This window comes from Falco punctatus, assembly GCF_963210335.1.
Source record: "Falco punctatus genome assembly, chromosome: 4".
In the NCBI taxonomy this organism is placed as follows: Eukaryota; Metazoa; Chordata; class Aves; order Falconiformes; family Falconidae; genus Falco; species Falco punctatus.
The window spans coordinates 69,695,244-69,721,848 of record NC_137583.1 but is presented as its reverse complement, the minus strand read 5'-3'; the positions used below and the strand labels follow the sequence as shown (position 1 = coordinate 69,721,848).

The 26,605-nt window shown below is 43.0% G+C and overlaps 1 protein-coding gene across 4 annotated transcripts in view; it reads right to left on the bottom strand.

Annotated features, from left to right (window-relative positions):
- Positions 1–22,323, bottom strand: part of ARHGAP21 (Rho GTPase activating protein 21) — a 121,442-nt gene extending 99,119 nt beyond the window's left edge. Inside the window, exons 1-2 of one of the 4 annotated variants that reach the window (XM_080384832.1) lie at positions 19,717–22,323; positions 18,011–18,325 (exon numbers count right to left, since the gene is read on the bottom strand). In XM_080384832.1, coding sequence (XP_080240958.1) covers positions 18,011–18,097 — 87 coding nt within the window. In that variant the 5' untranslated portion in view covers positions 18,098–18,325; positions 19,717–22,323. The other 3 variants (XM_080384829.1, XM_080384830.1, XM_080384831.1) reach the window with 3 other exon arrangements.
- Positions 22,324–26,605: the final 4,282 nt, after the last annotated feature.

Here is a 26,605-nt window from a genome sequence, read left to right as displayed (position 1 = left end):
CAAAGATTTTTTAATTATTTTATTTAATTGAGAAGGTCAGGGCTACAATGCAAACAAACAAAAAAGGTAAAAAAATCCCACCCTTAATGGCTAGGAAATATGAAATAAATACACTAGCACTTAAAATCTCAAAAGAAATTCCTATTAATTAAAGACCAAATCAAACAACCTAAGCCAGAAACCCAGGTGCACAAACCCAGGGAACAGCACCTGAAACTAGTATAAAACCACCTGAACCAGTATACTTCAGCAAACTAAAAAGCTGTCCACATGCGAAGGAATTTTCTGTATGTGAAGGAACACACCACATAAAATGCTATCAAAAAGTTCTAGACAGTCTACGAGACCTACATTCAAAGCCTGAAATCAATGTGTCAGTGAAACCAAATGAAATTAGTTTCAAGAAAAAACATACCATTTTAAGTCCTAAATCAATCATGATGTATCAAGTATCAGACTTCTGTCAATGCTCAGGGGAGTACTAATATTACAGCCAAGAAATCCTACAAAACAAGTTATTGAAAACTCCAACATTCAGAATAAATTAAAAACAAACAAGCATAGCTGAATGTGTGGAGCATAGGGGTAAAAAAACCCACCACTAGCAGAAACCAAGAAATGTGCAGGAGGTTTTAGTGGAAGATGACAGGGTGACTACGTAACAAACAGCAAGTCACCTAAACTAAATTCATCGCAGTTGCTTGTATTTCAGCAGAAAATCTGCCTTGTATCACTACAATCTTCTTTCAGTCAACAGCAGGTCTTGATCCTTAACAAAAAATTCTCTTAGTGTTATATTAAGTTCATAGTGTATCTTAGGAATATCTTTTACCAGTCTTGTCCCAAGTGTGAGAATGCAGTGTGACCTATCAATCACGAAACTACTACGCACATTGCCAAGCTCTTCATTACATAAGTGACAGTAATAGGAATATGCAAAAATATCTGGTACTAAAGAAGTGCCTCTCTTCTGGATGTTTTTGTTTTCATTTTTTACTATGTCTGTAAAAGGACAACATATTTTCTAACCCTGTCTTTCAAGTGAGAAATTACTATTTTTTTTTTTAAATCACCACACTGCAACTCCAGATCAAATGGCACAAATTCCAAGATCTGAAAAACATGAGGTGTTTGCACAAAATACTGTATGTCAAACAATGGTGATACATGCACACCACTAACATGCAGCAAGACACGAAGACAGCAGAATTTACCAAATTATTTTCAACCAGATTTTGAATACGCAATGGACATAAAACTAACTAAAAGCTACTTAACAGTAGGAATGTAAGCTGTTGTTTTAGTTTTATTTAAGTCCTTTACCAAACCTCTTCACTGGTTTTCTTACCAATTTTATATCCTGGCATTTAAATTTTGTTGTTTGATATAACAGATTAATCCTATAATGAAGCTTCCTCTTCTTTGCATTTAATTCCCCTGTATAATTCCTGGTCAACAACCTGTAAGAGCAGTTCCTACTTTACCTTGTACAAAAACAATTCAGAAAGCACTCACAAAAAATGTACACAAAAATATTATTATTTTTATTAATTTTATTATCAGCACAGCAGGACACAGGCAATCCAGTAGGCTTCTGGAATATGCTGACAGTTACTTCCTGGCTCTGGTGACTGAGGATCGAAAAAGGAAGAGGCAATCTGCTGGACCTCATACTTATAAACAAGGGAGAACTGTTTGGGGTGTGACATTCAGGGGCAGTCTTGGCTACAGTAACTGTGAACAGTGGAGTTCAGGATCCTGGGAGAAGGGAACAAAGCCAAACAGCAGCACCACAGCCCTGGACTTCAGAAGCACAGGACTGTCCAGGCATCAGCTTGGAAGAATCCCACAGAAGACTAACGCAGAGAGCAAGGGTCCAGGGCTTGATTTTCATTGATCTCCTCCTCCAAGCTCAAGAATGGTCCATACCAGCGTGCAGAAAATCAAGCAAAGGTGGCAGGAGGCCTGCATGGATGAACAAGAAGCTTCTGACTGAATTCAAATGTAAAAAGGGAGCATACAAGGATTGCAAGCAAGACCCAGGTGACACAGGAGGCATAGAGATGCTATCTGCAGCGTTGGGGTTAGGAAAGCCAAAGCCCACCTGGATTTCAGTCTGGGAAAGGGACAAAAAGGCAGGCTTCCAAAGGATACACAAAGGACAAGAGGGTGGATTTGTGAAGAGGAAAACATGCTTAATTGACCTGAGAATGGTATGTATGGAGTCAACTGGCTTGGCAGATAAGAGAAGAGCAGGTGTTGTTTATATCAGAAAGGCTTTTGACACTGTCTCCCATAATGTCGTAATGGACAAGCTGATGAAGTATGGGCTAGGTAAATGGGCAGTGAACTCATCTGGAAACTGATTGAACTGTCAGGCTGCAAGTGTTATGACCAATGGCAAGAGGTCCAGCTGGAGACCTGCCACTGGTGGCATGCCCCAGAGGCCAGCACTGGGGCCAGCACTAGCCTCTTCACTGATGACCTGGACAATCAGGCAGAGAGCACCCTCTGCAAGTTTGCAGAGGATACAAGAATGAGAGGAACAGCTGGGATACCAGATGGGCATGCTACCATTCAGGTAGGCGCTGACAGGCTGCAGAAGTGGACGAACCAATTCATGAGAACCTCATGAAATTCAAAGGGAAATGTCAAGTCCTGCACCTGAGGAGGAATAACCCCAAGCACAAGAACAGGCTTTGGGAAACTATTTGGAAAGCAGCTTTGCATAAAGGGCCCTAGCGTTCCTGTATGGACAACAGGCTGAACATGATCCACCAATGTGGCCCTTGTAGGAAGGAAAGCCAACAGCCTGCTGGACTCCATGCAGCAGAGTACAACCAGCAGGTTAAGAGAGGGGACCCTTCCCTTCTACTCAGCACTGGTAAGGTCACATCTGTATTGATGTGTCCAGTTCCTGGGTCCCCAGTACAGAACAAATATGGCCATACTGAAGCAAGTCCAGTGAGGAGCCACAAAGGTGACTAGACGACTGGAGCACGTCACATGAGGAAAGGCTCAGAGAGCTGAGACTGTTTTAGCCTGGAGAGGCTGAGGGAGGGGAGGGAGGGGGGGGGGAAACAAGGCAGAAACTTTTCCACATGTACAAATACATGATGCGGGAAGTAGGGGGAAAGGTGAAGAATAAGGCACCAGACTCACAACAGTTCCAGAAATGAAATTACAAGAGGCAATGGGCACAAACTGAAATAGAGGAAATCCCATTTAAACATTAAAAAAAACAAACCACCTTTTATTAGAAGTGTGATCAAACACTGGAACAGGGTGCCCAGAGAAGCTGCTGAGTCTCCATCCTTGGAATCAAAACCAGCCTGGACACAGTCCTAGACAGTCTGCTCCAGCTGGTTGAACTCAATGATCTCCAGCAGCACCTTCCAACCTCAGTGATTCACTGATTCTGTGAAGACTGTTTTTAACTCCATGCCTTATTTTCAGTTGTGAGAATGCATTATGCAGCAGTGACACAAATGGTAGCTGCAGACAAATCAGGTTCAGGCTTGGTTTTGGCACAGTATTACATTCTAGCTCAAATCCCTAACATTCCCAAACTGTTCCTGTTCAATATAGTCTGGCAGTACTCTCTGCTAACATGCACACAAACCTTTAAAGGTAAGTGCAAAGGTGTATCCATTCCTTCTCTGCCATTTTCATCTAATTTTACTGAAATTACATTATTCATGCAAATGTCATCCTTTTCTCAAACTTCTGGCTTCAGCAACCATTTACAGGATCTACTATTACAACATATAATCACATGCGTATAGGGAAGGAAGGAGGAAAAATAAACACAAATTCACCTTGATATTGATCTCAGCATCAAAAAATGAATTTGAGACATAGAAAGATCTAATACCAAACACTAACTGCAGCAGGTACAGCAGTGGTTTCCAGGCTCCACATGAAATCCTGCAAATACTACAGAAAAGCCTTTTCTTTGTACCACAGCTAGTTATCACAGACCAGCTGATCCCTGTATTTTGCCACTGAGGGCAGCCTTTTGCCTATCTCTTACTTCAAGTTCAGGCTATACAAAAATCTACTGACCAAATCTGTAACCATATTCTTTAGTAAGGTGCATTTTCATATTAATCTACCTCATTATCCAAAACCCAACAGGAAACAGGGGGGGCAGGGGGAACCCCTCAAATATTGACAGCTGACTACAAAGAGCTGCAAAAGTATCATATAGCAGGAGGACAGATAAAATCCATTTGCAATAAAAAAACCTTCTTAACAGAGCATTAGTATGCTCTTACTGCTTTCCCAATTCGGTACACTTAACCATCTACTCTTATTTCCAGGTTAGATACCTATGTCCTTCTCACATAAGGCTTCTGTAAGGTTTATTTTGCCAAGACTAGAATCTTGGTTTCATAAAGTTGCAAAAAAAAAAAAAAAACCCAAACAAACACAAACAAACAAAAAAAAACCCCAAACACCCACACACACACACAAAAAAAAAAAAAACACCAGGAAGAGAGAATTCTCTTAAGACAGGCAGACTCCGTTAATGCTGTAAGGAGACAGTAGATGAAGTATAATCATACTTTAGTCCATGACTCGCTATGGAAAGATGCTCAAGAATTTTATTTTGTAAGATGAAATTTACAGTTTACAAATTCACAATTTGTACTGTGTTTACAGCAAACAGTCTTATTTGCCTGGTTTTGGAGAAGTATCTACAACTCTTTCAAGCTGCATACGTTCAAAAACGGAGGCTTTATTCTTCCCAGATTTCCTCTAAAGAAAGAAGCTTTCTTCTCCTCCTAGATTTGTCTAAGAATAGGGGAGTTATAGAAAGCTATCAACTTTTCATTCCTGAAACAAACATACCTATTTCCACAGTGTGTTTAACAATATTTTGAAATCTAATTATTTTTACAACATTCTTCATGTTCTCATGTTGTGTCTTCATATACAACAGTGTATCAGGTTTTAGATATTATATACTTTTGCATTATAAAAAGAAACAGAACTTCTATTTTTAGGCTTTTTACTCTTAATACTTGAAGAAAATACTAGCTGCTTGGGGTATCTGTGCTTAAACCTGGCACCAATTCCTCCAAAAGAAGGTCTGCAGAAAGTATACAATGCAAGTTATTCTTATATTCTAGCACATAATACAAAAAGCATTTGGCTTTATCTAAAGAACAGTAATAGAACAGACACAACTGGTTTTCACAACAATTGAAGGCTTTTTTTCAAAAGCTCATTTATTAGAACTGCTGGTCCAAAGCCTATTAGAATCTTCAGCTGAAAGGATTTTTATACAGGTTATTTTATGAAGCAGGAGCAATGTCATTTCCCCCCTATTTCAGTATTTTAAATAAGACTCTGAATACCTTTTTTTTTTTTTTTGCAATTAGAAAAAAAAAGAAACTTTTGTTAACATGAGCCATCACAAATCTCTTCCTCCACATTTTTTATAATTTCTGAAGTCACTTACCCTAAATCTGCATTTAAGAATAAAGTAGTCTGGACTGCAACCATTTTAAGCAATAAACACAAGAATGTCTGGGAACTGGATGGAACACAAAAGTACAAAATGGCATAACAGAACAGTAAAGCCTCTACTACCACTTTGTAATAGCAACACGTAAAACGAGGTAACAGTGAAAAAACAGGCTTGTGAAATAAAGCGCAACTACCCCAGAAAGGCTTTATTAAGGGTTAAGAATTAATTAGAAGATCCTTCTGTAGTGAGTCATTCTAAAATGCAACTAGACCTACTCCTTTCCCAGATAAGAAGTGTCTCTACAAAAAAGAGACGAAGCTCTTGAAAAAACAACTGCACCACAGAATTAAAAAAAAATAAAAAAAATAGAGTAATAACCACCATTACTCCTCATGGGTTGAAAAGGCTAGTATACCCAGTTGAGGACACATGCCTGTAATCCCTGCTTTCTCGCTGAGTTAGGGAAGACTACAAGAGCCTTCAAAGGAATGAAAGCTCATGGTATCTTGGGTCCTAAGCAGCAAAGAGAAATCTGCCAGGCCAGATTATCTAAGTGGGGGAAATGACCACAGTATTAACTGAACTTAAGGTCAAGTCACTCCCACAAATCCTGTTCTTAATCTCTACATAATACCTTCACTTCAATTCATCTGGTGGCATTAATGGCTTCAATTAAAAACAAAATGAAAACAAAAAAAAAACACCAAAAACCCAAAACCAAAAGAACCCAAACCCACACACGACACACCAAAAAAAAACCCCAAAACAACCAAAAAACCACCACCCAAAAACCCCCAAAACCACAACCAAAAAAGTCCCACACTAAAACATTATGATTCACCCTTCTGGAACTATCCAAAATGAGACAGAGATGATTGCAGTGTTTGTGCTTCACCTCCCTCACAGCAGACACAGAACATAACACATGGATGAAATTCAGTTTCCAAACTTCAGGTTCCCATTGTGAGCTGCAAGCAAGTGTACAGACAACCATTACATCACTGACTGATGTTGCATCATCTACAGTTTAAGCCACTGACAACTGCCCATGAAACACAAAAAGGTTAACATGCTAAGGGACTTGGGGGAGGGAGAATCTTTTTCCCAAATAAACTCCTACCAGGTAAGTGTGAAAACCAGGCATCACTGGATTTTAAGTAGCAAGTCTTCAACTGAACATTTTTTCCTGTAAATTTACAACTTTCCAGTTTAAGTGAGGAAAAATATTGTTCTCTACATACGAACTTAACTGTGAGAACTGTTTACCCTGAACACACCTTGCTGAGTAACTGTCTAATATCACCAGTCTCTACTCACTCACCTTAAAGAATTTAGTTTCTCAGTCATGAATCACTGATGACAAGAGCAAAAACCATCTTAGCCACATATGCCTTTTAGCATTTTAGATCTAGCTTTAAAAATAGTTTTGGGGGCTGGGGGTTGTTGGTCTGCCCACCCACAAAAGACAATAAACCCAACGCATTTTTTTTACTATTTTTTTGTTACCTTCTTGATAATTCATTTTCAGGATTGGTAAAGGGGAGAATTTCCTTTTTGCCAAGGAGCTTCTCCCTACAGTACTTTCCCTATTTGTACATCACTCAGTCCTATGCAGCAGCCTTCAAAGCTATGTAGCTTGCTGTGTAGCTCCTGAAAGTGCTATTTCCTTTCCCTAAACTGGTACCACATAACTAGAGTACAAGAAGAGTAATGATTCTACAGCAAACAGAAGACTCAGTAGCATCACTTACCATAGAAGGAGAAAGGAGTTTTCCACTGGCTCTTAGGGATTTACTGGTTTTGCTGCCACAATATTTGCAAGACTTGGAACCAAGAACAAAGCCTTGCAATCTAATGCTGCCCACTAAAAGAACTGATGCAGAAAAAAAATCCACAGACAGAAAAAATACTTGCCGGATTGCAAACAAGTAGAAAAAAAAAAAAAAAAGAGAACTACAACAGCCTGTTTAAGTTGCATACAAGCCACACAATCACCTTGCCTTCTCCTTCAGCTGGGAGACTGGGAAAGAGGAATGGAGGAAGAGATGGGGTAAACACAAAAGCAGGTAATTGTGCATTTCATTTTAGCTTATCAAAACTGGAGAACATTAGACCCATATGATGCAACAAGAATTAACAGCAGCTCTTACAAAAGCAAGCAAAAAAAAGTTGATATCTAGCCTGAACCTTCAAGAAGCAAAAATAGGTCCTAGACCTGAACATCTGAAAAACTGCATTTCCTGTCACTGATTGCAAACGACTGCCTTGTTTCAGCAGGCTTAGTACAGAACCTCCAGAAAGCAGGAGGAATCCTAATAAACTATCACAGAATCAGCATCATAACATGTAAGAACGCCTGTAGGTCAGATCAAAGGTCCACCTAGCCCAGCTCCAACAGTGACCAAATGCAGACAGCTGCAAACAGGAAAGAACATGAGATCACAAATCCATAATTCATTCCACTACAAGGGTATTTTGTAACTCTGTCACTATTGCTGTTCCGAAAATGTATCTGGTTTATCTTTCAGCTTACATACACACTTTTAACTTCCAAAATATTATGGTGCAGAGTAACAAATTTAATTAAGTTTTATGCAAAGGGCCATCTCCTTTTGCTTGTTCTCAGTTCACCATGCTCATCTAACCAAGTTCTTGGAGTTGATAGTAAAGAGCTGCTTCATAGAAATTCAAGAGAGATGGAGAAAGCTACATCTCAAAATCATCTATCCATCTCTACAGTCTCCTCTCTCCCAAAATGCCAAGTCCTAGCTTCCTTATTTTGTTTTAGTACAGAAGCAACTCCATATATTTGCTTATCTTAGCCACGTTTTTCTGGCTCTACTGTATTGTTTCTGAGATGGGGAAAAATGAAGGGGGAAGGGACAGAACTAGACCTAGACACACCAGCTCCAAATCCACCATGGATTTATATACTGAGTTATGACAGAGAACATTAACTGTTCAAAATTATTAGGAAATGCATGACAATTTGCTTTTTTGACCAACACTGAGCACTAAGCTGCTGTTTAAACCTTAGAGTTACCTATCACAACTCTTAAGACCTCACCCATGAGTTCCTAGTTAATCATTAACTCTCAGTATTTTATATGTGACATATTACTTGACATTTATGCAAGAACTAAAACTTCATTTTAGTTTTTATCCATTAGTGCTGAACATCAAAAGGTCCTTCTGCACTTCTTCACAGACAATTCATCTTCACTTCAAAATGCCTGAATAACAGCATCAGCAAGCAAAAATTCTGCACAAAAGAAGATAGAAAAACAAACACTTTACCTCTCCATCGCCATTTAACTCAGGAAAACAGCAGAAAGCTATCAGACCTTGTTAGATATACAGCTGAATCATATTCTCAGTCACAGCGTAAACAGAAAATTACTCAAAACCATGTATAAAGAAGTCATAAAAAACAACACCTAAAGGCCACAGGCTATGAAATGCTACGAGTATTGGCCTGCATCCATTATACTTCATGTTTCATAACACTTGCATACAGAAAAACCCTTTGTTCCACAAACTCAGCTACAAGGAACATTTTGATCAGGTATGCAGTACTTTTTAAAAGCTGTATTATTACTTCTCATTTTTTTTAAAAAATGAAAATGTTAACAAAAGAGATTCAATTAATGAGCTTGTAAGATTACCTCCATGACATCAGGATCAGCCAGCTTGCCTAATTATTAATGGCTACTGAAGCACCTCATCTGATTCAGATGCACAGATTGCAACCTTGAAAACTATTCATGTAAACTTGTTTCACTCTGCAAACTTCTATATTAATGCTAATTTGGCAAGATGAAATACTTTAATGCCCCAAGAGCAACACACAAGCCAGTCATTCTTCCTTCCTCAAGACAAGAAAGGAGATCACGTTTAAATCCCACCTCACAGGCAGCTCCAAAACAACTTCTCCAACATATTTTCAAAAAATAACTTAAGGTAATAGAACACACATGACTGTATTCACACAGACCCATACAAAACCAATGTAAGTACACAGAATTGAGCAGAGGGCCTGTAAAATTGCCATGAAAATTGATTACTCCGGGCAAAGTTTACTTACTCACCTTTTACTATGGTGATTGAGGATAATAAAATTTTAAAATGCATGCAAGAAGGAACAAGTCAGATTTTACAACCATTGATGAATAAGAAATGTTTGTGGCTACACACAAGAATACTTTTCACCAGTCACAGGCTCCCTATTGAAGTTGCTTCAAAATTGGAGGGCTGAGAAGAAAAATACAGCAACAATAACAAAGCACAAACTGCAGTGGGACAGCTCGCTACATGAAAACTGCGGCATTCCTTTCAGAGATAATTTTAACCAGATCTTTATCTTACAAAAACAGGTCAGAACCTACAGGTAGTAAGAGCCACCTGTTTGAGATGCACATACTAGATCTGTTGCTTTTTTGCTGGCTGAAACACCACCACAACATTTCAGTTCTTGATTCTTGCATCACAAGGAGATTTTGACAGTTTTGCATACTCCTGCAAGCACCAACTGAACTCAAGCCTTTTAAACATTATAAAACTGAGGACATATGAGTTTTAAACATGTCTAATCTACAACAGACCTTAAGTTCAATTAAAGAATTGTATTTAAAGATCATTCAAATTTCTTAGGAAATCAACCACTTCCATGTTCTATTACAATGGGGCAGACCTTGAACAAGTTAAAACGTTGTTTTTTCCTTAAAAAAAACACAAACTGAAACTGTCTTGGGTTTTGAAATCCACATGACTTGAGCTCCATATACTAGTTTTTGAACAATGTCTCTCTATGTGAAGTTTTCCAATACAAAAATGCAATTTAGTTTGTAGATTGAGCTCAGTTTTAGTTCTCAAAATTGAAAAGTTTGCCTCAATGCCATGTACATATCACTGGGTAGACTGCATCTGTCACAAGGCAGATGATCTAGAAGGGATTTCTGAGAATTTAAAGATTCTATTTTAGCTTATCCCGTGCTCAGAATAGGTAGTACCCAAGACACCCATTCACCTCAAAGTGTTAAATCACAAGAAAACATTTCTATTTTAGCCTTTTCTGACCTTAGAATAAAATAATAATATAAAAAAAAAATCACACATCTGAAGCAGATATCATCTATATATTCAACATTAACGTCAAGGCAGTTTAAGCAGCTTTGGGGTTTTTTAGCGTTGTTTTATTACAGGAGTGTTTGTTTTCTTATGTTCTCACCAACTTTGCAATAGCAAAAGCCTCATATACTTTAGATGAAAAATTAAAATAGAAGAGAGTAAAATATAGTCTTTTAAAGGGTGGGTGAATTGTAATTAAGTTTCAGTAAGAAATAGTACTCTTAAGAATACAAAGAAGTATACATAAAGTAGGAGGGCACACTGCCATTTCTATTGTCTAAAAACAAAAAGATCACTTCATAAACAGGCTCAGGTTCCTCTTTCCAATTGATTTGTACCAACTGCAACTACTACTCAGAAGTGTTTAAAATCTCTCCCAATACAATTCCTAGTCTTCTATTTGATTTATCCTCCCTGGCACTCCAAGCAGAAAAAAAAGCAGCATAAACCTCAAAATTTACAATAAGGAAGATTATGTCATCCAGCCAGCTCAGCGATGCCAGTGCAACATTATTCCCTACAGTGTTATTTGCTAGTGCTTAATGCAGTCCATACTGTGTGTCCTAACACATTATGCAAATGACACACACATAAAAGAAAAATGTCTATCTCAAAGTGCACCCCTCCACCAACAGCCAATCTGTAATTAGCCATGTCCTCTAAGGAGACACCTCATTCACTCTCAGCAAAGCAGCAGCTGCTAGCAAATGGAAATAAAGAAATTTAGAACAAAAATAAGCCTACTACCTACACTCCCAAAGGTGTACACTCACAGTCGCAAGCCAGAGTCAAAACCTAAACAGCTGTTTGTATTTTTCTAGAATGCTCACACAGAACTTCTCATGCCCAGCACTAAATATTTACTAACGTGATTTGCATCAGCCACTCTCAAACATTATGCTGTTCAGAAAGCTGCAGCAACAGCTCCCAATTCTTCACTCAAATATTTTCTGGACTACAGCTTTCAATATGAAAATCAAGAGCAGAAAATATAAAGTAGCAGCATTTCCTGCTATGCAATTCACTGATGACATATACACAACATCATAATAGTGCATACCAGTTCAGAAAGATGCTGCAGATCTAGCCCAACACAAACGAAGATATTCAGAGAATAAAGCATACAGCTGTGCCTGATTTTTACTTTTCTATTACCAAGTGATCCAATCTCTAAACTCTGGTATCATGTCCCCAGAAAAATTCTCTTCAAATCTAACAGCAATGATAAAACAGTAAATTCAGCAAATGGTTTCATGATTACTAATGAAAGACAGTACAATTCAGGGAATAGCTAGACTTCCCATGTAACTGGGAAGTTTCACCCCGTTTAAAAAAAAATGAATAAAAAAGAAAAATGCAACAGAGGAAGCCTTCCCATTAAATAATCTTTAAGAACTGTATACATGAAACAGCTTACCTCACCTTGCAACTGTAAAATTAGGCACTTTCAGGTTTATAAGATGTGTCAAGCCTCTGATATGAACAAATCAAACTTTCTTTGATATCACTGTTCCCACCCATCAGCTGCACTTAAACATCTACTGTATGTACCTAATGCTAGGTGATCGGGAAAAAATACCATGGAACTGTCTTTGAAAAATATTACAAATTACAAGAAAACTATGTAAGAAGGATTTGGACAGGAGAAATACATGGTATTTACATTAATCTGCATTCTGTGTAATAAACAGGCAAAGTATGACACAATTACCCTCATTCATCCACTAACCTGACCAGACAGTGTAACTCTTACCCACCATTTATCTACTATGCTTGGCACAACATATTATTTAATATATATACACATAGATTATCTATTATGGTAGGCAGACAAACACTTCTGTAGCAAGGCCCTAATTTCAAGGATTTGATGAGATCATAAACTCTGATGCCTTCCACAACCATGGAGTTATACCAAACAGCTCATAAGACTGATTTCTGGGGTGCCATCAATTCAGACTGTTTCAACACCAATTCAGAAGCCTCGCCATTTATACTAGGGTTAATTCACGCTTTTAAAGAACAATGACCCCTGTTAACGACAGGAAATAAATCTGGTTTTGTTTAAAATAATTTCCTAATTTTTTATATCTGCTTCCTATCCTGTGCAATTTAATATACAAACAATTGCAAGGAAGAGTAACACACAACCTCTGAATGCTAAAAACTTTCATTTTTCTGACAGTTGTTTATCAGAGGAAAAAAACCACCAACTACAAAGCATCAGTATATATTCCTAACAGGTTAGTCTAAGACTGGTACAAAGACTTCCTTATGAACAGATACAGAGTTTTTCTTTTAATAAGGCTCTCACAGGTTGCACATGTTTATATTCTAATGATCACTTACACAGCAACATATACACAAAATGTAAAACAAAAAATAAAGACCAACTTTTACTCTTTCCATACTCAACTGCCCACACTTTTCTGCTGAGCTACAATTTAGTCATCCACCTACAGGAAGATGTTTTCATACATTCAAGATGGACAAGATCACAAATGCATACAGTGTGTAATATGAAATACCTTCTCTTCCCCAACTGTTCTCTCAACTGGTTTTTGTGTAAGCAAGTAAATATAACAGGCAAGAAATAATACATCTAAAGTAGCAGATGTGTAAGCTATTTTTAATTATTTTGATTATTAAGATGTGAAAGTAACAACAATAGTCAACTTAGCACTTTGATGCTTGTTAAACCTATTTAAAAAGTTCACTCATAATAGATACATAGCGTGCAATAAATGCTATTATTTTATACTGACACAGATTGAGATATTCTTCAGTCCATCATGTCTCTTGCAAAGATGGGCGGGGGGGTGGGGGGATTCAGACAGTGATGAAAGTGATACACTCAACAAAGGTGTCATTTTGGGAAGCAAAAAGTCATTTCAAAAAGGAACCATTTGCTGCTTTATACTGTTGCTTATCAAATACATAACATTTCCTCATGGAAGAGGTCCATGTTCTGTCAAATTATCTTAGGCTTACTCCAATATAAATGAGAGCAGAAGTCAAGGCTATGCTTGCATGATTAAACAGGATTAGACTCAAGCTTTTTGAATAGTTGTGATCACTGTCTGTATATCAAATTTATTCTCCCCTGATGCAAGGTTGGTACAGAATTCTCTATCGCCATAAGAGTATACACTTCTAACAAGTAGTTTTGGTATTGTGTATTATTTGACATGTAAGATCTTACAAATGCACTTCTCTAATTCTTTTTTTATATCACGATTAAACCTTTCTGCCTCTAAGCATCAGGCATAGAAAAAGCTGACATCCAACAATACAGAGTTCCAGAACAGCGTACCCGGCATAATAGGTTACAGGCATAATTACATAAAGATCGAAAAAGCAGGATCAAAATACACCCCTCCAGTGTTTGTGCCCCTATATTAGAGAGGCATAGCACCTGAAGTCACCACTTGAAGTTTACCAATGTCATCCCAACCAGGTTGTTAAAATAGTAAACCATCTATTAAGTATTGTTAGTGAGAATGCCAATAATTTTCTATTTTTAGTGTCATCACTGCCCTTCTCTGGTTCCTGACCCTTCCAGCGCAGGCTTCTCTTCAGGTCATGCAGTTGTACTCTCTCTGATAAGGTGTAGGAGTGAAACTATCATGGCGTTTTCTCTCCCTTTCTGAAATATATTTGTGGTTACAAAGCAAGTACTAAATAACCTCTGACTATTCTTTCACAGAAGTCTTTGGAAATGTATTTCCTAATTATTGCCAAATACAGAAACTCTCAGGAATCTCTGAGGATAACCAACTATGCCTAACTACTCAGCTGTTAGGCAAAAAAAAAAAAAAATCCCACAAAACCAAAACCCTACACTTAATGTAAATTTGCAATAAAGTATTAGAAATTTGCAATAAATATCTACTACTAAATGTGTACTCTAACGAGTTCCAACAGAAAAATAACAAACACTTAATAAAATCATTTGATAAAGGGGTTTTAGTATTCATAAACTGAGGAAGCAGTACTGTTTACAATAAAACTTTGGCTTTTGAAGTCACATATGCTGTAATTAATGTTTTTTCATCCTACATTTAACATTTTGAATGTAATTTTAATACAGATTAAGTGTAAACTACACCACAAACAGATTTAGCTATTCTTTTAAAGTAAATGCAAAATAGTGGGAATAGCAAAGCACAAAAAGCACTTTTTGTTGTGCCTTTCTAGGCAGAAGAAGGGAGATGAAATTTATACTAACAAAGAAGCCAGTTCCAGCCTCAAATCTGGACAGGGCCATAGACAGGATGTTGTGACTGAAGTAGTACTGCCTGTACCTCAGCAGGGCTTAAACACCCCAGCAAAACACTGCTAAAACCTGATGAAACAGAGATAGTATATGCCTGTTAATCTGAAAACCAGAAAGAACACACTCTCACTTATCTGTCTGTATGAACACAGGCTCAGCAATTCTTGCACCCGTTTGCAAATGTGTGTCAGATTTCAAACAGAATGGCAAACAGCCCTGAGAGTCCCTGGCCCTCTCTGCCAGCTCCCCCAAGAGCCCAGAATACGTGATCTGTCCCTTTGAACAGGCGCTGTATGTTCAGACAGGAGCCCACGAGCCTGAATGCGCAATCTTTGTTCTCAACAATCGTTTCAGTGAAGGGGCTCTGAAGTGAGAAAGACCACCAGATACAGTGTCAAAGGGAAAACAAAAAAATTAAGTGAAAATAAAAATAGATACCACGATGAACCATGACCAAAGGGAACATAGCATGAGAGTAGACTGGCATCCAAAACAAAAAACAATTATCAACCCAACATAGGCGTTACCTAAAGGAGTCACATCGCATGTCCTCAATCCTCCCACCTCTGTATGCAAAGATACAAAGAAGCACTAGTTTCTCAGTCTGACATTCCCTTTCTTTGCCTGACCACAGATCTTTAAGCCAGAGCACAAGTTTTTCAGTTCTTCATCAAACCTCAATGATTATTGCTGTACATTTCCAAAACATTTAACTGGCTGAAAATTCTGATTTCTGTTGCAACTTCCTTGCCTGTGATGAACACGGGCTATGCTTGGAGCCTTCCTTGTGACAACCTGCTGCGTGTATATGTCTACAGCTAAACATTAAATGTAGATGAGTTAATATTGCATCACAATGCAAACACCATACGGGATACAGTGTCCAAAACCATAAATCATTTCCCAAAATTGCTAATACCTTGCATGTCAGTATTAGCACACTATGAAACCCTGCAACTGCATCAACTTTTCTGCAAAATTAAAACTCCTTTTTATTAGTAACTCTGTTTCATGGAAGGTGTTTTCTGATTTTATTCAACAAAAAAGCAGTTCTTACAAGACAAGACTTCAGTTAAACAGATTTGTTCACATCTAGCAGCGTATCAAGCACTGCACACAGAAACTCTTCCATCAACTGAACTGAGACAGAAGATCCTCACTCTCTATTGGCATTTTATACCAATCTATGAAAAAAGTTTTAAGAAAGTAAGTTGAACTTTAAGCCAGACAGTAATATGCACACTAAAGTAACTGTGAAAGCACTGCAACCTTGATTAGAATTCATGAGGGCTACCTAAATTCAAGTAAAGATTTTGTCAGGCCTGCTGTGAGTAAGGCAATCATCAGTGTAAGCGCATGCTTCCTAGCAGTTACATTTTAGCTGCAACATATAAGCATCAGGCAAAACAACAGGCAGAGCAGTCCATTTTGCAATTCTGTACCTATTAGCAGTCCCCAATTAGACAGCTTTAACATGATGAGCTCCAAAAGCACCACGGGCCTTGTTAGGGCTTACCACAGTAGCAAAAGGTGGATTATGACAACTGCCAGTGCCAAAAGACCAGCAGTCTCAACATGATAGAATTAAAAAGCAGATTTTAGTTTTTACACTTAGACATCTGGTTTCCTCCCTCTTCCCACACTATTTGAACAGTATTAAAGGACACTGTCTCCAAATATGGCCTTGTTTTCAGTCACATTTTTAAGAAGGGCATCAACAAGAATAAACCATGATTTATCCTACATGCAAATTAAGAATCATAATTTGTAACAAAGTCTAAAATCTCAACATCTTCTGTTTTCTTACTTAAAGTTCACATTTTGTCCTCACGCAACCCACCTGCTTTAAGACATTGTGTGAATTCCTTAATTGAGGTGATGGCAGTAAGGAAAATCTTACAATACCATATGTGCCACCTTTAAACTAAGGCAAAAGGGTAAACTGAGGATACCAGTGAACTAAAACCCAGTGTCCTAACACAACAACAAAAAAAGACCAAAAAAACCCACACACAACCAAACTAAAAGCCACTCGCACTTTTAATTTTTAAGTTCTGTAGGTTTAAAATCACTCTATTACATATCAGTTTCAAAGGGAAGCATCTATATAAAGGGCATCCATTTCACAGTCCTACATAGGTTTAAGTCAGTTTTTTGCCTTTGGCACATGTCCTAACTTTGAGACAAAAAAGCAAGTTTGTCTTTCTAAATAAAGTTTAAGACAGATCTTGGAACACATCCACTGAAGCTGTTATATATACTTTATTAGCCCTGAAGTTACAGTTGTTTCGCAGAGATTTATTAACAGGGAGCACAGAAGGAAACACCAGACACGGTTCTGCATTAAAACCTGTGCTGCGAGTCCAAACATGCAACGGTACCACCATATGGCATGCTATCAAGTTTTTAAACTAAACACACAGAGGACCATTCCAGCAACAAATGCTGTGGATAGAAATAAGTTTAGCACAAGCCCCTGCGTACAGACAGGAGTGTGGCGAGCACTGGCTAGAAGGGGGCAGAGGCCAGACCCGTACTCCTATTAAAAGCACCAGGGCTTCAGCGTGACAGGGGTGGGGGGCCAGGCGGGAGCCATACCCCAGTGCCGCCCAGCCAAGCGCTCCCCTCCCCGGGGGACGGGGCAGACGCGTCGAGACGACGCGGAGAGGCCGAGCGTGGGGGCGCCGCGCCGCAAGCTGACCGCGGGGCTGAGGCGGACGGGGGGCTGAAGGGGCTACCCCACGGAAACCGCCGCCCCGAGGGCGAGGACGGCGGCCGCTCGGCGGGGCGGGAAGAGGAGCCGCCGCCCGGCCCCAGAGGCAGCCGAGGCGCCCCCGCCTCCCGGCCCAGGAGCGACGCCCCGACTGCGAGGGGAGCCTTCGGCCGGGTCAGCCTCCCCGCCCGCTGCCGGGGAGCCGCACGCCCGCACCGCTCCCAACGTCCAACTCCCAGCAACTCCGGGGCGAGCGGGCAGGAAGAGAGAGGGAGGGAGAAAGGGAGGGAGAGAGGGGGCGGCCATTAAACCCGCTCCAGCCAAGCCGTTCCCCGCGGCGGGAGGCGGCCGCCCGGCCCGGCCCTGCCTGCCGCCGCGTACGCACAGCCCGCGCCCCGCCCGCCCCCGCCGCTCCTACCTGGCCGCCGGCGCCGCTGCCGCCGCCCGGGGGGGGCTCGTTGTCTCCATCTCCGCCGGGTGGCCCCACTGCCCACCGGGTCGCCATTATTTCATTCCCGGTTACAAAGGAGGTGCAAATCCTCAGGAGCCCACATCAGGGAAGGGAACGGAGCGGAGGAGGGAACCAACGCCAGAGCCACTCGCGCACACCCGACACGCCGAGGCCAGCCCCGCCGCCGGGGAGGGGTCTCGGCCTCTTCAGGCAGCTGCCATAAGGAAGAGCGCCGGGACGACCGTGGGCTTCAGCTGCGCTCCCCGGCTTCTGCCTTCATGGCTGGAGGAGGAGAGAGAGAGCAGATGTGTCAGTCCTCGGCGCGGGGCCGCCGCCGCCTCCTCCGCCACCCGTCCCTCGTTAGGCTAATTGCACCCGCTCGTCATCTTCCTCTTCCTCCGGCTCCTCCTATCCACAGCCCCAGCCGCGGGGAGGAGAGGACAGGCGGAGAGAAAGCGGGAGGCGCCCGCTCCCTCCTACCTCGCTACACACAGACTTTCGTGCCGCCGGAGGGAGCAAGGACGGGGCAGCGCTGCCCCGGGCCGCCGAGGCTGGCAGGGAGGGGAGCCCCGGTTGGCGAGGGCCGCGGGCCGGCCGGCCGCTCCTTCTCTCGGCCCAGCCCAACTTTGATCAACTGGTGGAGGACGGGGCAGGGAGCCGAGGGGCGCTCGTTCGCCGGGCCGGGCGGAAGGCGCCGCCTGTTCGCGCTGCTCGCCCCGGCCGTAACCAGCAGTGTGACCGGCGGGGGGTGGCGGGAAGCGCACAACCTCCGGTTGGAAAACGGCAACAAAAGAGCCCTCCCGGCAGCAGCGAGGCCAAGACCCCCGCTCGGTGGAGCCCAGCTTTTGTCTCTCACGCGAGCCTACCCCGCTCACAGGCGGCTCCCTCCCCCCGTCTACGTAGCCGGAGCCGTTCGCGATCAGACCACCGCGCCCCACGCCCCGCCTGCCGCCCCTCCCTCGGGCCTCCCTCCGCACAGACGCGCGGTTTCGCCCCGGCAGCCGGCGGCCGGCCCTGCCCCCCCCCGCGCTGCCGGCTCCGCCGCCACCAATTAGGGCGTCTCGGCGCTGGGGGCCATCGCGCCGCGCCAGCTGCGCCCGCCGCGCTCCCCCGGCTACCTGAGCACCGGCCTCGCCCACCGCCGCGGGTGGGGGCCGCTCGCCGCGCTCCGACCCGGGCTCGGCGTGAGGGGGAGCCGCGGAGCTTCAGCCAGCGCCCTCCCGAAGGCGCGGGGCTTCGCGCGGCTTAGCCGCCTCCACCGCGCGGAGACCGCGGTCTCTGCCCGGACTAGCGCGGCACCGTCTCGTTGTCCGCGGCCTGCGCGCCCGCGCACGGCCTCGCTTGTCCCCGTCCCGTTACACCACCACCCCGCCCCGGGAAGGCCCCGAGTCCGCCCCGGCGCCTCACGGCGGCCCCTGCCCTGCCAGGAGCAGGGGCGGCAACCGCGCCCGGCCCGCCGAACTCGCGCCGCGCGGCGGTGCCTCGCCGGCCCTGACGCTGCCCCCTCTTACTCGGCGGCCTGCAGGGCTCCGGCCCCTCAGCCCCGCGGCGGCGGCGAGGCGTTCCCGGTGCTGGCGGCTCCCGCTGCCTCCGCCGCTGGGGCCGGTAGGGAGCCCGTCCCCATCCCCCGCCTCCAGGCTGGCGGTTTCTGTTCCCTCCAAAAATCCACCCACCTCCTTAGACGACACCGCGAGGGCAGGAACTGGCTCCCGGCTGCCTTCTCGGGCACCCGCCCTGCGGCCGAGGAGCGCAGAGCCCCGCCGGGCCCGCACCCCGCCGCCCCCGCCCGCCAGCGCGCCCTGAGGCGGCGGGCCGCGGCGTCGCCTTCTCCCCCTCCCCGCCAGAGGACTCGGCGGTGGTGTTCGCGGGGTGGGGTGGGGGGTGTCACACATGAGTAATCTAAATTTTTCCGCCCTAACTCTGGATTTTGTGCTACTGTTGCCAGCTCCAACCTGCGCCTGGCTCGGTGAGGGACCCCTCGGCACGGCAGCGGCCACGGCCGCGCCTCCGAGGGCTCTGGGATGGGGCAAGGCTGAAGTCCTGCAGCTGCTTGCCTGTGGGCTGGGGGGACCTGGTTTTGTCTCCGTGAAGGTGGTAACATAAACGTTTTGTATACTTCATCTATTGTTATCGGAGCGTGTGATTTATTTTTTTTTTTCCTTTTCTAGAACGGTGATTTTCAGTATAGAGGCTGGACTAGTAAGGTCTCCGTGAAAGGGAACAAAGAACAACAAAGCATTTGTAGGAAACGGTAAAGGTCTTGTGTGAAATGAAAGGTTTTTTCTTGATTGTGGTCTCTAAACAATGATGATGATTTGACTTGTGGTGGGTTTTTTACTGTGCTACTCTTAAGTGATCTCTGAAAAGGGGTGACTGGCCTGGCTACCCATCAGCAGCGCTCAGCAGCAGCAGGTATGAATATTGGCATCCAGAGAACTGAGGAGAGAGCTTACATCCAGTAGCTGGAGGAAGAGTCTTAAGGTCCACATGCTGATTCTGCGCAACCAAGGTCGCATGTGCCGAGTTTAAAAGGGTGTTACAACTCAGGGCCTGTTGCACTAATTTAGATGCTTACTTACCATTCAGCGTGCTGCCACAGATTTCATTAGGCCTGTATACAGTTAAAAACCTATACTAGTTTCTGAAGAATTTGAGTTCCTCATAATTTTTTTATGTCAGAGACTACTTTGTGGCTGAACCTGACCTGGACCAGAGATTATATATACATATTTTAAATAAGCATATTGCTGTCCAGCTGGCAATCCAGAGGCTGGTTCTGTCCAGCTCCCTAACTATTTCTCACTGTCATACAACATCTAAAGATTTATTTGCCCTACAGACCCTGAGCACTGGTCCATGGTTGTCAAGAAGTTGGAAAGACCAGAATTAAAATCACTTCAGGTTTTTGAAGGGTGGAGAAGGGCAACAGTTGGAGCACTTTTCCTGTTTAGAAACTGTTACCAAGCAGAACCAAGAAGTATAGCTGTGTGCCTGAGCTGCATGCTGCTCTGTGCACTGTAGTCATCACGTCAATTTGCAGAACGTCATCAGAAATCCGTGATGTATACAAAATCAGTTCTGTGTATTCATAATAATCACTTTTTCTATAGAAGTCACAGTACTGACTTCAAATCTAAATTAGCATCATAACTAATATCCATGTACAAAGTTGTCAGATTTATAATACGTCTCAGAGAGATTAAACCACAAGTAGGATCTGAGTGATCATTTATTATCTATCAAGTCTCTATTTATATCAGCACACCTACATCAGTGCGGTGACAAATCTTCCATTTTTACTTTTCTTACATTGCCAATCATTTTCTCTAGCTTTAGCTTTCAAACTGTAACAGGGAGATGAAAATATCACAGAGGAAAATGTGATCCTAGAATCATAAATTACTTCATAGCTAGGCTGAGGAAACAGAACTTATTATTAACTCTAAGAAGATTATATTTGTGTAATTATCAAAAGAAGATTTACACTAGAAAATCTTTATTAAACTGTGTACTTCATTTTCTTCCTCTTAATCACAGTGTTTTATTTTTTTGCAGCAGATGTTTTTGTTCGAGACACTAGGGTGTTTTTAGGACTTTCATGTATAAGGCTATGCTGCTGTAATTTTTCATTCTAAATATGGTGTCATAGTTACAACAGAAAAACTTCAAGCAGTCAAGCTTTCCAGAAACATGCTCGTTACTGTAACATGCAAGCAAAACCTCAGAGTCCCTTAACCACCCTTGAAAGTGACCTAATAAAAGAGGTTGCAAAAGCAGAATTAGGGTAACTGAAAACTGTAATTTCACTTTCTCACCTTCCAGTCTGAAGGTGTTGACACATATTCACTTAGCAGACAGCTGCAGCAGAATAGTGTTAGCACCATCCTACTGTTTATTATCACTCCTTGCTAAAGACTATCGTCCCCACAGGAGAGCTAGTGCAGACATCCTTGAGTGCACCTCAGCCACTTCAGTGCAAAGTCTAGCAGCTGAATTTAAATTGCTGAGGTAGGCAGAGTTAAGCTGGCACTGCAGTCCAGGGGCTGAGGTGTGCTCAGTCATTCTCTTCTGCCGGGTCAGTGGTGGCACAATTATAGGGCTCTATCTTCTTAAACTATCATTTGCCGAATGAATGTGTTGCTGTCCTGAGAATATAGAAATTCTAGAGGCTAAATTGTGGACATCAAAATTCACTTGGCCAGGTAGACTGGAGGACTGAAATTAATTACATTAAATATGTTTTAGGTACCTGCCTCCTTCCCCCACAGTCCTTAACATCTGCACATCTGCCTCTGGCAGGGCCCAGGGGCGTGCCTCTCTCGGCTGTGCAATGTGTTTAGGCATCTAACCTGCACCCAGCCTACTGTGAAGCAACTCACTTCCCAAGCATTTGTGTTGTCCTTGCCATCTTGAAGGCCACCTCTTTTCTCACCACCTGCAGCCCACCAGTCAGACCGGAGGTGCCATGAGCAGTGAAGAGGCTCAGCCGTAGCCAGTCCCAAATGTCCTGCCACTGGAATAGAGAAGAGGATAAGTGGAGAGAAACAGAAGCTAAAGTGAAAGCAGGTTTTTTACAGGACGTTTTAGATTATATTAGATTAGATTAGGTTAGATTAGTGTGGAGTGCCTGGGTAGGGTAGATTAGATAGGCAGTAGCAGGGGATAGCAGTAAATCTTGGATGTTTTAGATAACAAAGTCTGAAAAGTTAAGTAAGAAAAGGTCCAAGTTTAACAGGCTTAAGTTTGGGGATGAAAGGAAGAGTGCGTGTGAAGAGATATGCCTCTAAACAAGTAGATGTTTGTACTGATGATCTCAGAAATTGTAACTTGTAGGAGCCACTGAGGTAAAGATCATTCTGCTAACACGTTCCACCATAGACCCCAGCTTCTTAAATCTCGTGGTCAGGACCTGCTTTGAGAGGTTCAGGCTGAAGATGGACACCTCTGCACCTCCTCTGCTTTGGAGGTAATGAATGCTACTACCTCCCTGAAAGCATTTGCAAGTGCTGCTGTGAGTACCCTGGTGACAGGCTTTTCAGCACATGGCCAGAGCACCGGTTGGCATCAGTCTAACAGCTTGTCTGCTCCTGAAGATGTTGACAGGTGCCCTGTGTGAGAACAATCCATTAGATTCTCCCCAGAATGGGAGATCGAGAAGTGGATGACACATTTTTCATTAATTGATTTTTCCACGATACTGCAGCTAGTAGACAGTCTCTTCCTAGCCACGTAAAAGCCATGAATTCATGACTAGAGCTGCACAGTAATATGACCATTGTCTGCAACTGTATTTGCTTTACAGTTTTCTGCATTGAGATTCCTTTGTTTCAGTCATGATACAGGCACCTGTTTCCTGTCCAGCACTAGTACGTTATTCATCCTAGACATCACTAGTGATGGCTGTTTTCTTGGTAACTTTGCCACAATATTCTCCTTTTATTCTACAGACATTCCAATCACCTACACTCTGGCAACAGTAATAAATGTCATCGCTGCCATGCTTACATCTTGGCTCCCATGTTTACACTGAACTCTGACCGAAGTGTCTCCATTCTTTTATTTCAGTCTTATCTTCACAGGACATCACACCCACCTCAGCCCAGGATGCTGATGCTTTTCAAGTGTCCAGAGCACTGCCAAAGAGAACTGCAGCCAGGCCCGCTACTGGGTCCATAGTAAGGGAGGATTTTGGCATCCTGAAGGTTCAGTTGTGCTGTTTCCACCGGTTACAGGGTACTAGGCAACATTTAGAAGTAACACCATTTTAAGCATATATGGTATTATGCAGGATTTAGCCCTCAGGGAAATTCTCTGCCTATCTAAAGTTGTGGTGGAAGGGAAACATTTGCCTACTGAAAAGCCAAGGAAGATGCTTACGATGTGCAGGGGGGTGTGCATCCTGAGAGTGTTAAGGCGTCATCTATAAGCTGGAACAGTGGTCAGCTTAGGAGCACTGATCAGAGACATCCAAAAATCCTATGAGCAGAGAGGTACAAACAGAAAGTAACAGGCTTTACAAGAGGTAACTGTCAAGGCACAAGAAATGAGACACAACATGAGAGAACTTTATTTACTTCAGACAACCAGGGAAGGATTAACCAGTTGGAGAAAAATTTGGCGGATAAAGTTAAAAGAAAATGGATATACTACTAAAAGAAGAAGGTATTGAAGACATGGAAAAGATGTATAGCAGGGGCTCCAACGTGAGGTACAAGGTTGTTTGCCAGCAGTGCACATGAATAATGACATGTGCAAAGCAGGCTCAGGGCAAGCCTGTGGGCAAGTGTTGGGTTTGAACAAAGGGGAAATAAAGTCTGTGAGTGCCTGGGCACTAAAGCAAACCAGAGTCAGCATCACCAAGGCTTGCTGAATACAGATGAGCGGGAGAGAAAGGGATTGTCTGCAAGGCCAAAAGTGTGTCACTGCTGACTTGTACGTTCTCAGAATATCGTCCAGGACTTAGCTAACCAGTCTGATGGCCAATGTAGCCTCTTGCCTTCCCCTGTGATCCTCCGTCTTGACTTGAGGCAATGAGACAGGTCAAGTGTGACATTGCATTAATGCATGGCAGGTCCAGGACCGTGAGGTGAAGGTCACCACTGGGTGTGCTCAGTGAAACTGTGGGGAATATTTCTGGCTATGTTCTCAGGACCCATGTCCTGAGGCTGTGGCGACTGATTAGAGATGTGCATGGGAAGATGACTGCCTCTTCCATGCAGGAGCTACCAGGGCTTTTTTCCTGTCCTGTGCCAGGACAACTCCCCCACTCACTGCTTTGAGGATACCTCAGCATCTTTCCAGCAGCAGCAGGAGATGGCAGAACTCATCCCGCAGGGTGGGTAGTGACCCTTGTGTCTTGATCTGAAATATGTGTAGAAATGGTCAGGCTGTCTCCTCCCATACCACCTAATGGTGCTAGATGGAGGGAGAGGTGATTTGCCAGGCTTTTGAATCATGGTTTTGGATCGGCTTTCTCTGAGTTAGGAAGCTGGGTCTTGCCTTTCAGTGCTACCCAAAAGAGATTATTTTTTTACCCAGGCTGTGTGTTACTGTTGTTTCCTGGCCCTTGTTGTTGTCCTTAGAGGCAGAGCAACTCTGTGTATGTGTATGCACGCATGTGTGTGTGTGCTTGTGTACATATGCATCCAACACCTTTGCAAAGAGACAGTGTGACATGACCATAATGACAGAGGAGAATGTTTGTTTACAGACTAAAACTCAGAGTTTGGAAGAGGAGGCAATGAACTGCATACTCTCAAAATACTTTGAGGTTTGAGGGAACCAGCAGAGCAACAGAGAGTAACATTATAGCGTGGGTGGAGGTCTGGGCATCTAGTCCTTATCCTGCTGGATTTTAGGGAGAAAGTTGCTGTCCGGCTTCTGGCAATTGTCTGTTCTGGGAACCAGCTAGCTACACAATGAAAACCAATGTCTCAGCTGATGTGTCTTCCACTCAGTGTAGTCTTCTCAGATAACAAAGCTGAGGTGTGAACGGAGAGCTGTGTCAGGGTGCTGCTCCTCATGCAGTCAGGGTGACAGTGTCCAAGGCACAAAGAGAAGCCCACCTGGAGTGTACAGCAAGACAACTGTTCCTCCTGGACAGCATCACCGATCCATCGTCAGAGAGGAAGCTGTGTTTGGGTAAGAGGCTCATGAAATGAGCTCAGGCTAGTTTCCCTTCAGAGCAAGGATGACCAAGTAGTGAGGTAGGTTATTCTTCCATGAGAAATGTGTCCAAAACAGAGACAGTGAAAAGTTTCTGATGTTTTGTGAATTCACAGCCTAACTTGATACTTATTAACGCTCCCGTGTGTTCCTGCGCATAGCCTCCCTGAACTAGACCCAAAGGTGTTTGTGTGAGGCTACTAATGTGCACCAAGGCAGGCTGACGCACGACTTTTTCAGCAATAAGCCTCAGTTGTTCACACCAACGATCCCTGCTATTCTGAGTTTGGGGTTTGACACATTTTGGTGGGTTTGGGGCATTAATATTTCAGCTCCAACAGCAAACTTGGTACTCTAAAGCAATAGGAAAGTGTTCAAGCCTGCAGGAATTTACCGTCATCCAGCCAGAGACAAAAACAATTTTAATTCAGTGAGCCCAGGGGAACGAGTTGCAGTGTAAAATTTGAATAGGCAAGATTATGGCTAGGAGGAGCCCAGCAGAACTCACATTACTTTTAACTTGGGTTTCTAGCAATGAAAATCTACTGAAACACTCTGAAACTATAAGCAAAACAAAACTCATTTTTCATGTTTTGCTGTTGGAAACTGTCGCTGTGGAATAAAAACTTGTTTCTAAAAATGCCATGCCTGTTTACAGCAAGATTTCCTAGTTTTGTAAAGGTCTAGGGGGAAAAAAGTATCACTCCCATCTCTTCTGCATTCACTTAAACTATCTGCATTCTTTCATTTGTTTTAAATTAGAGGAGCCAGAGTCTAACAGATAAAGTCATCAGCCTCAGTTCTGCTGAGGGTTTATTCACTTTAGGTCAAACAATGTTAACTTGTTTTAGAAAGACATCAGGGACTGTAAGATGTGCAGCATTTTCCCTCAGAAAC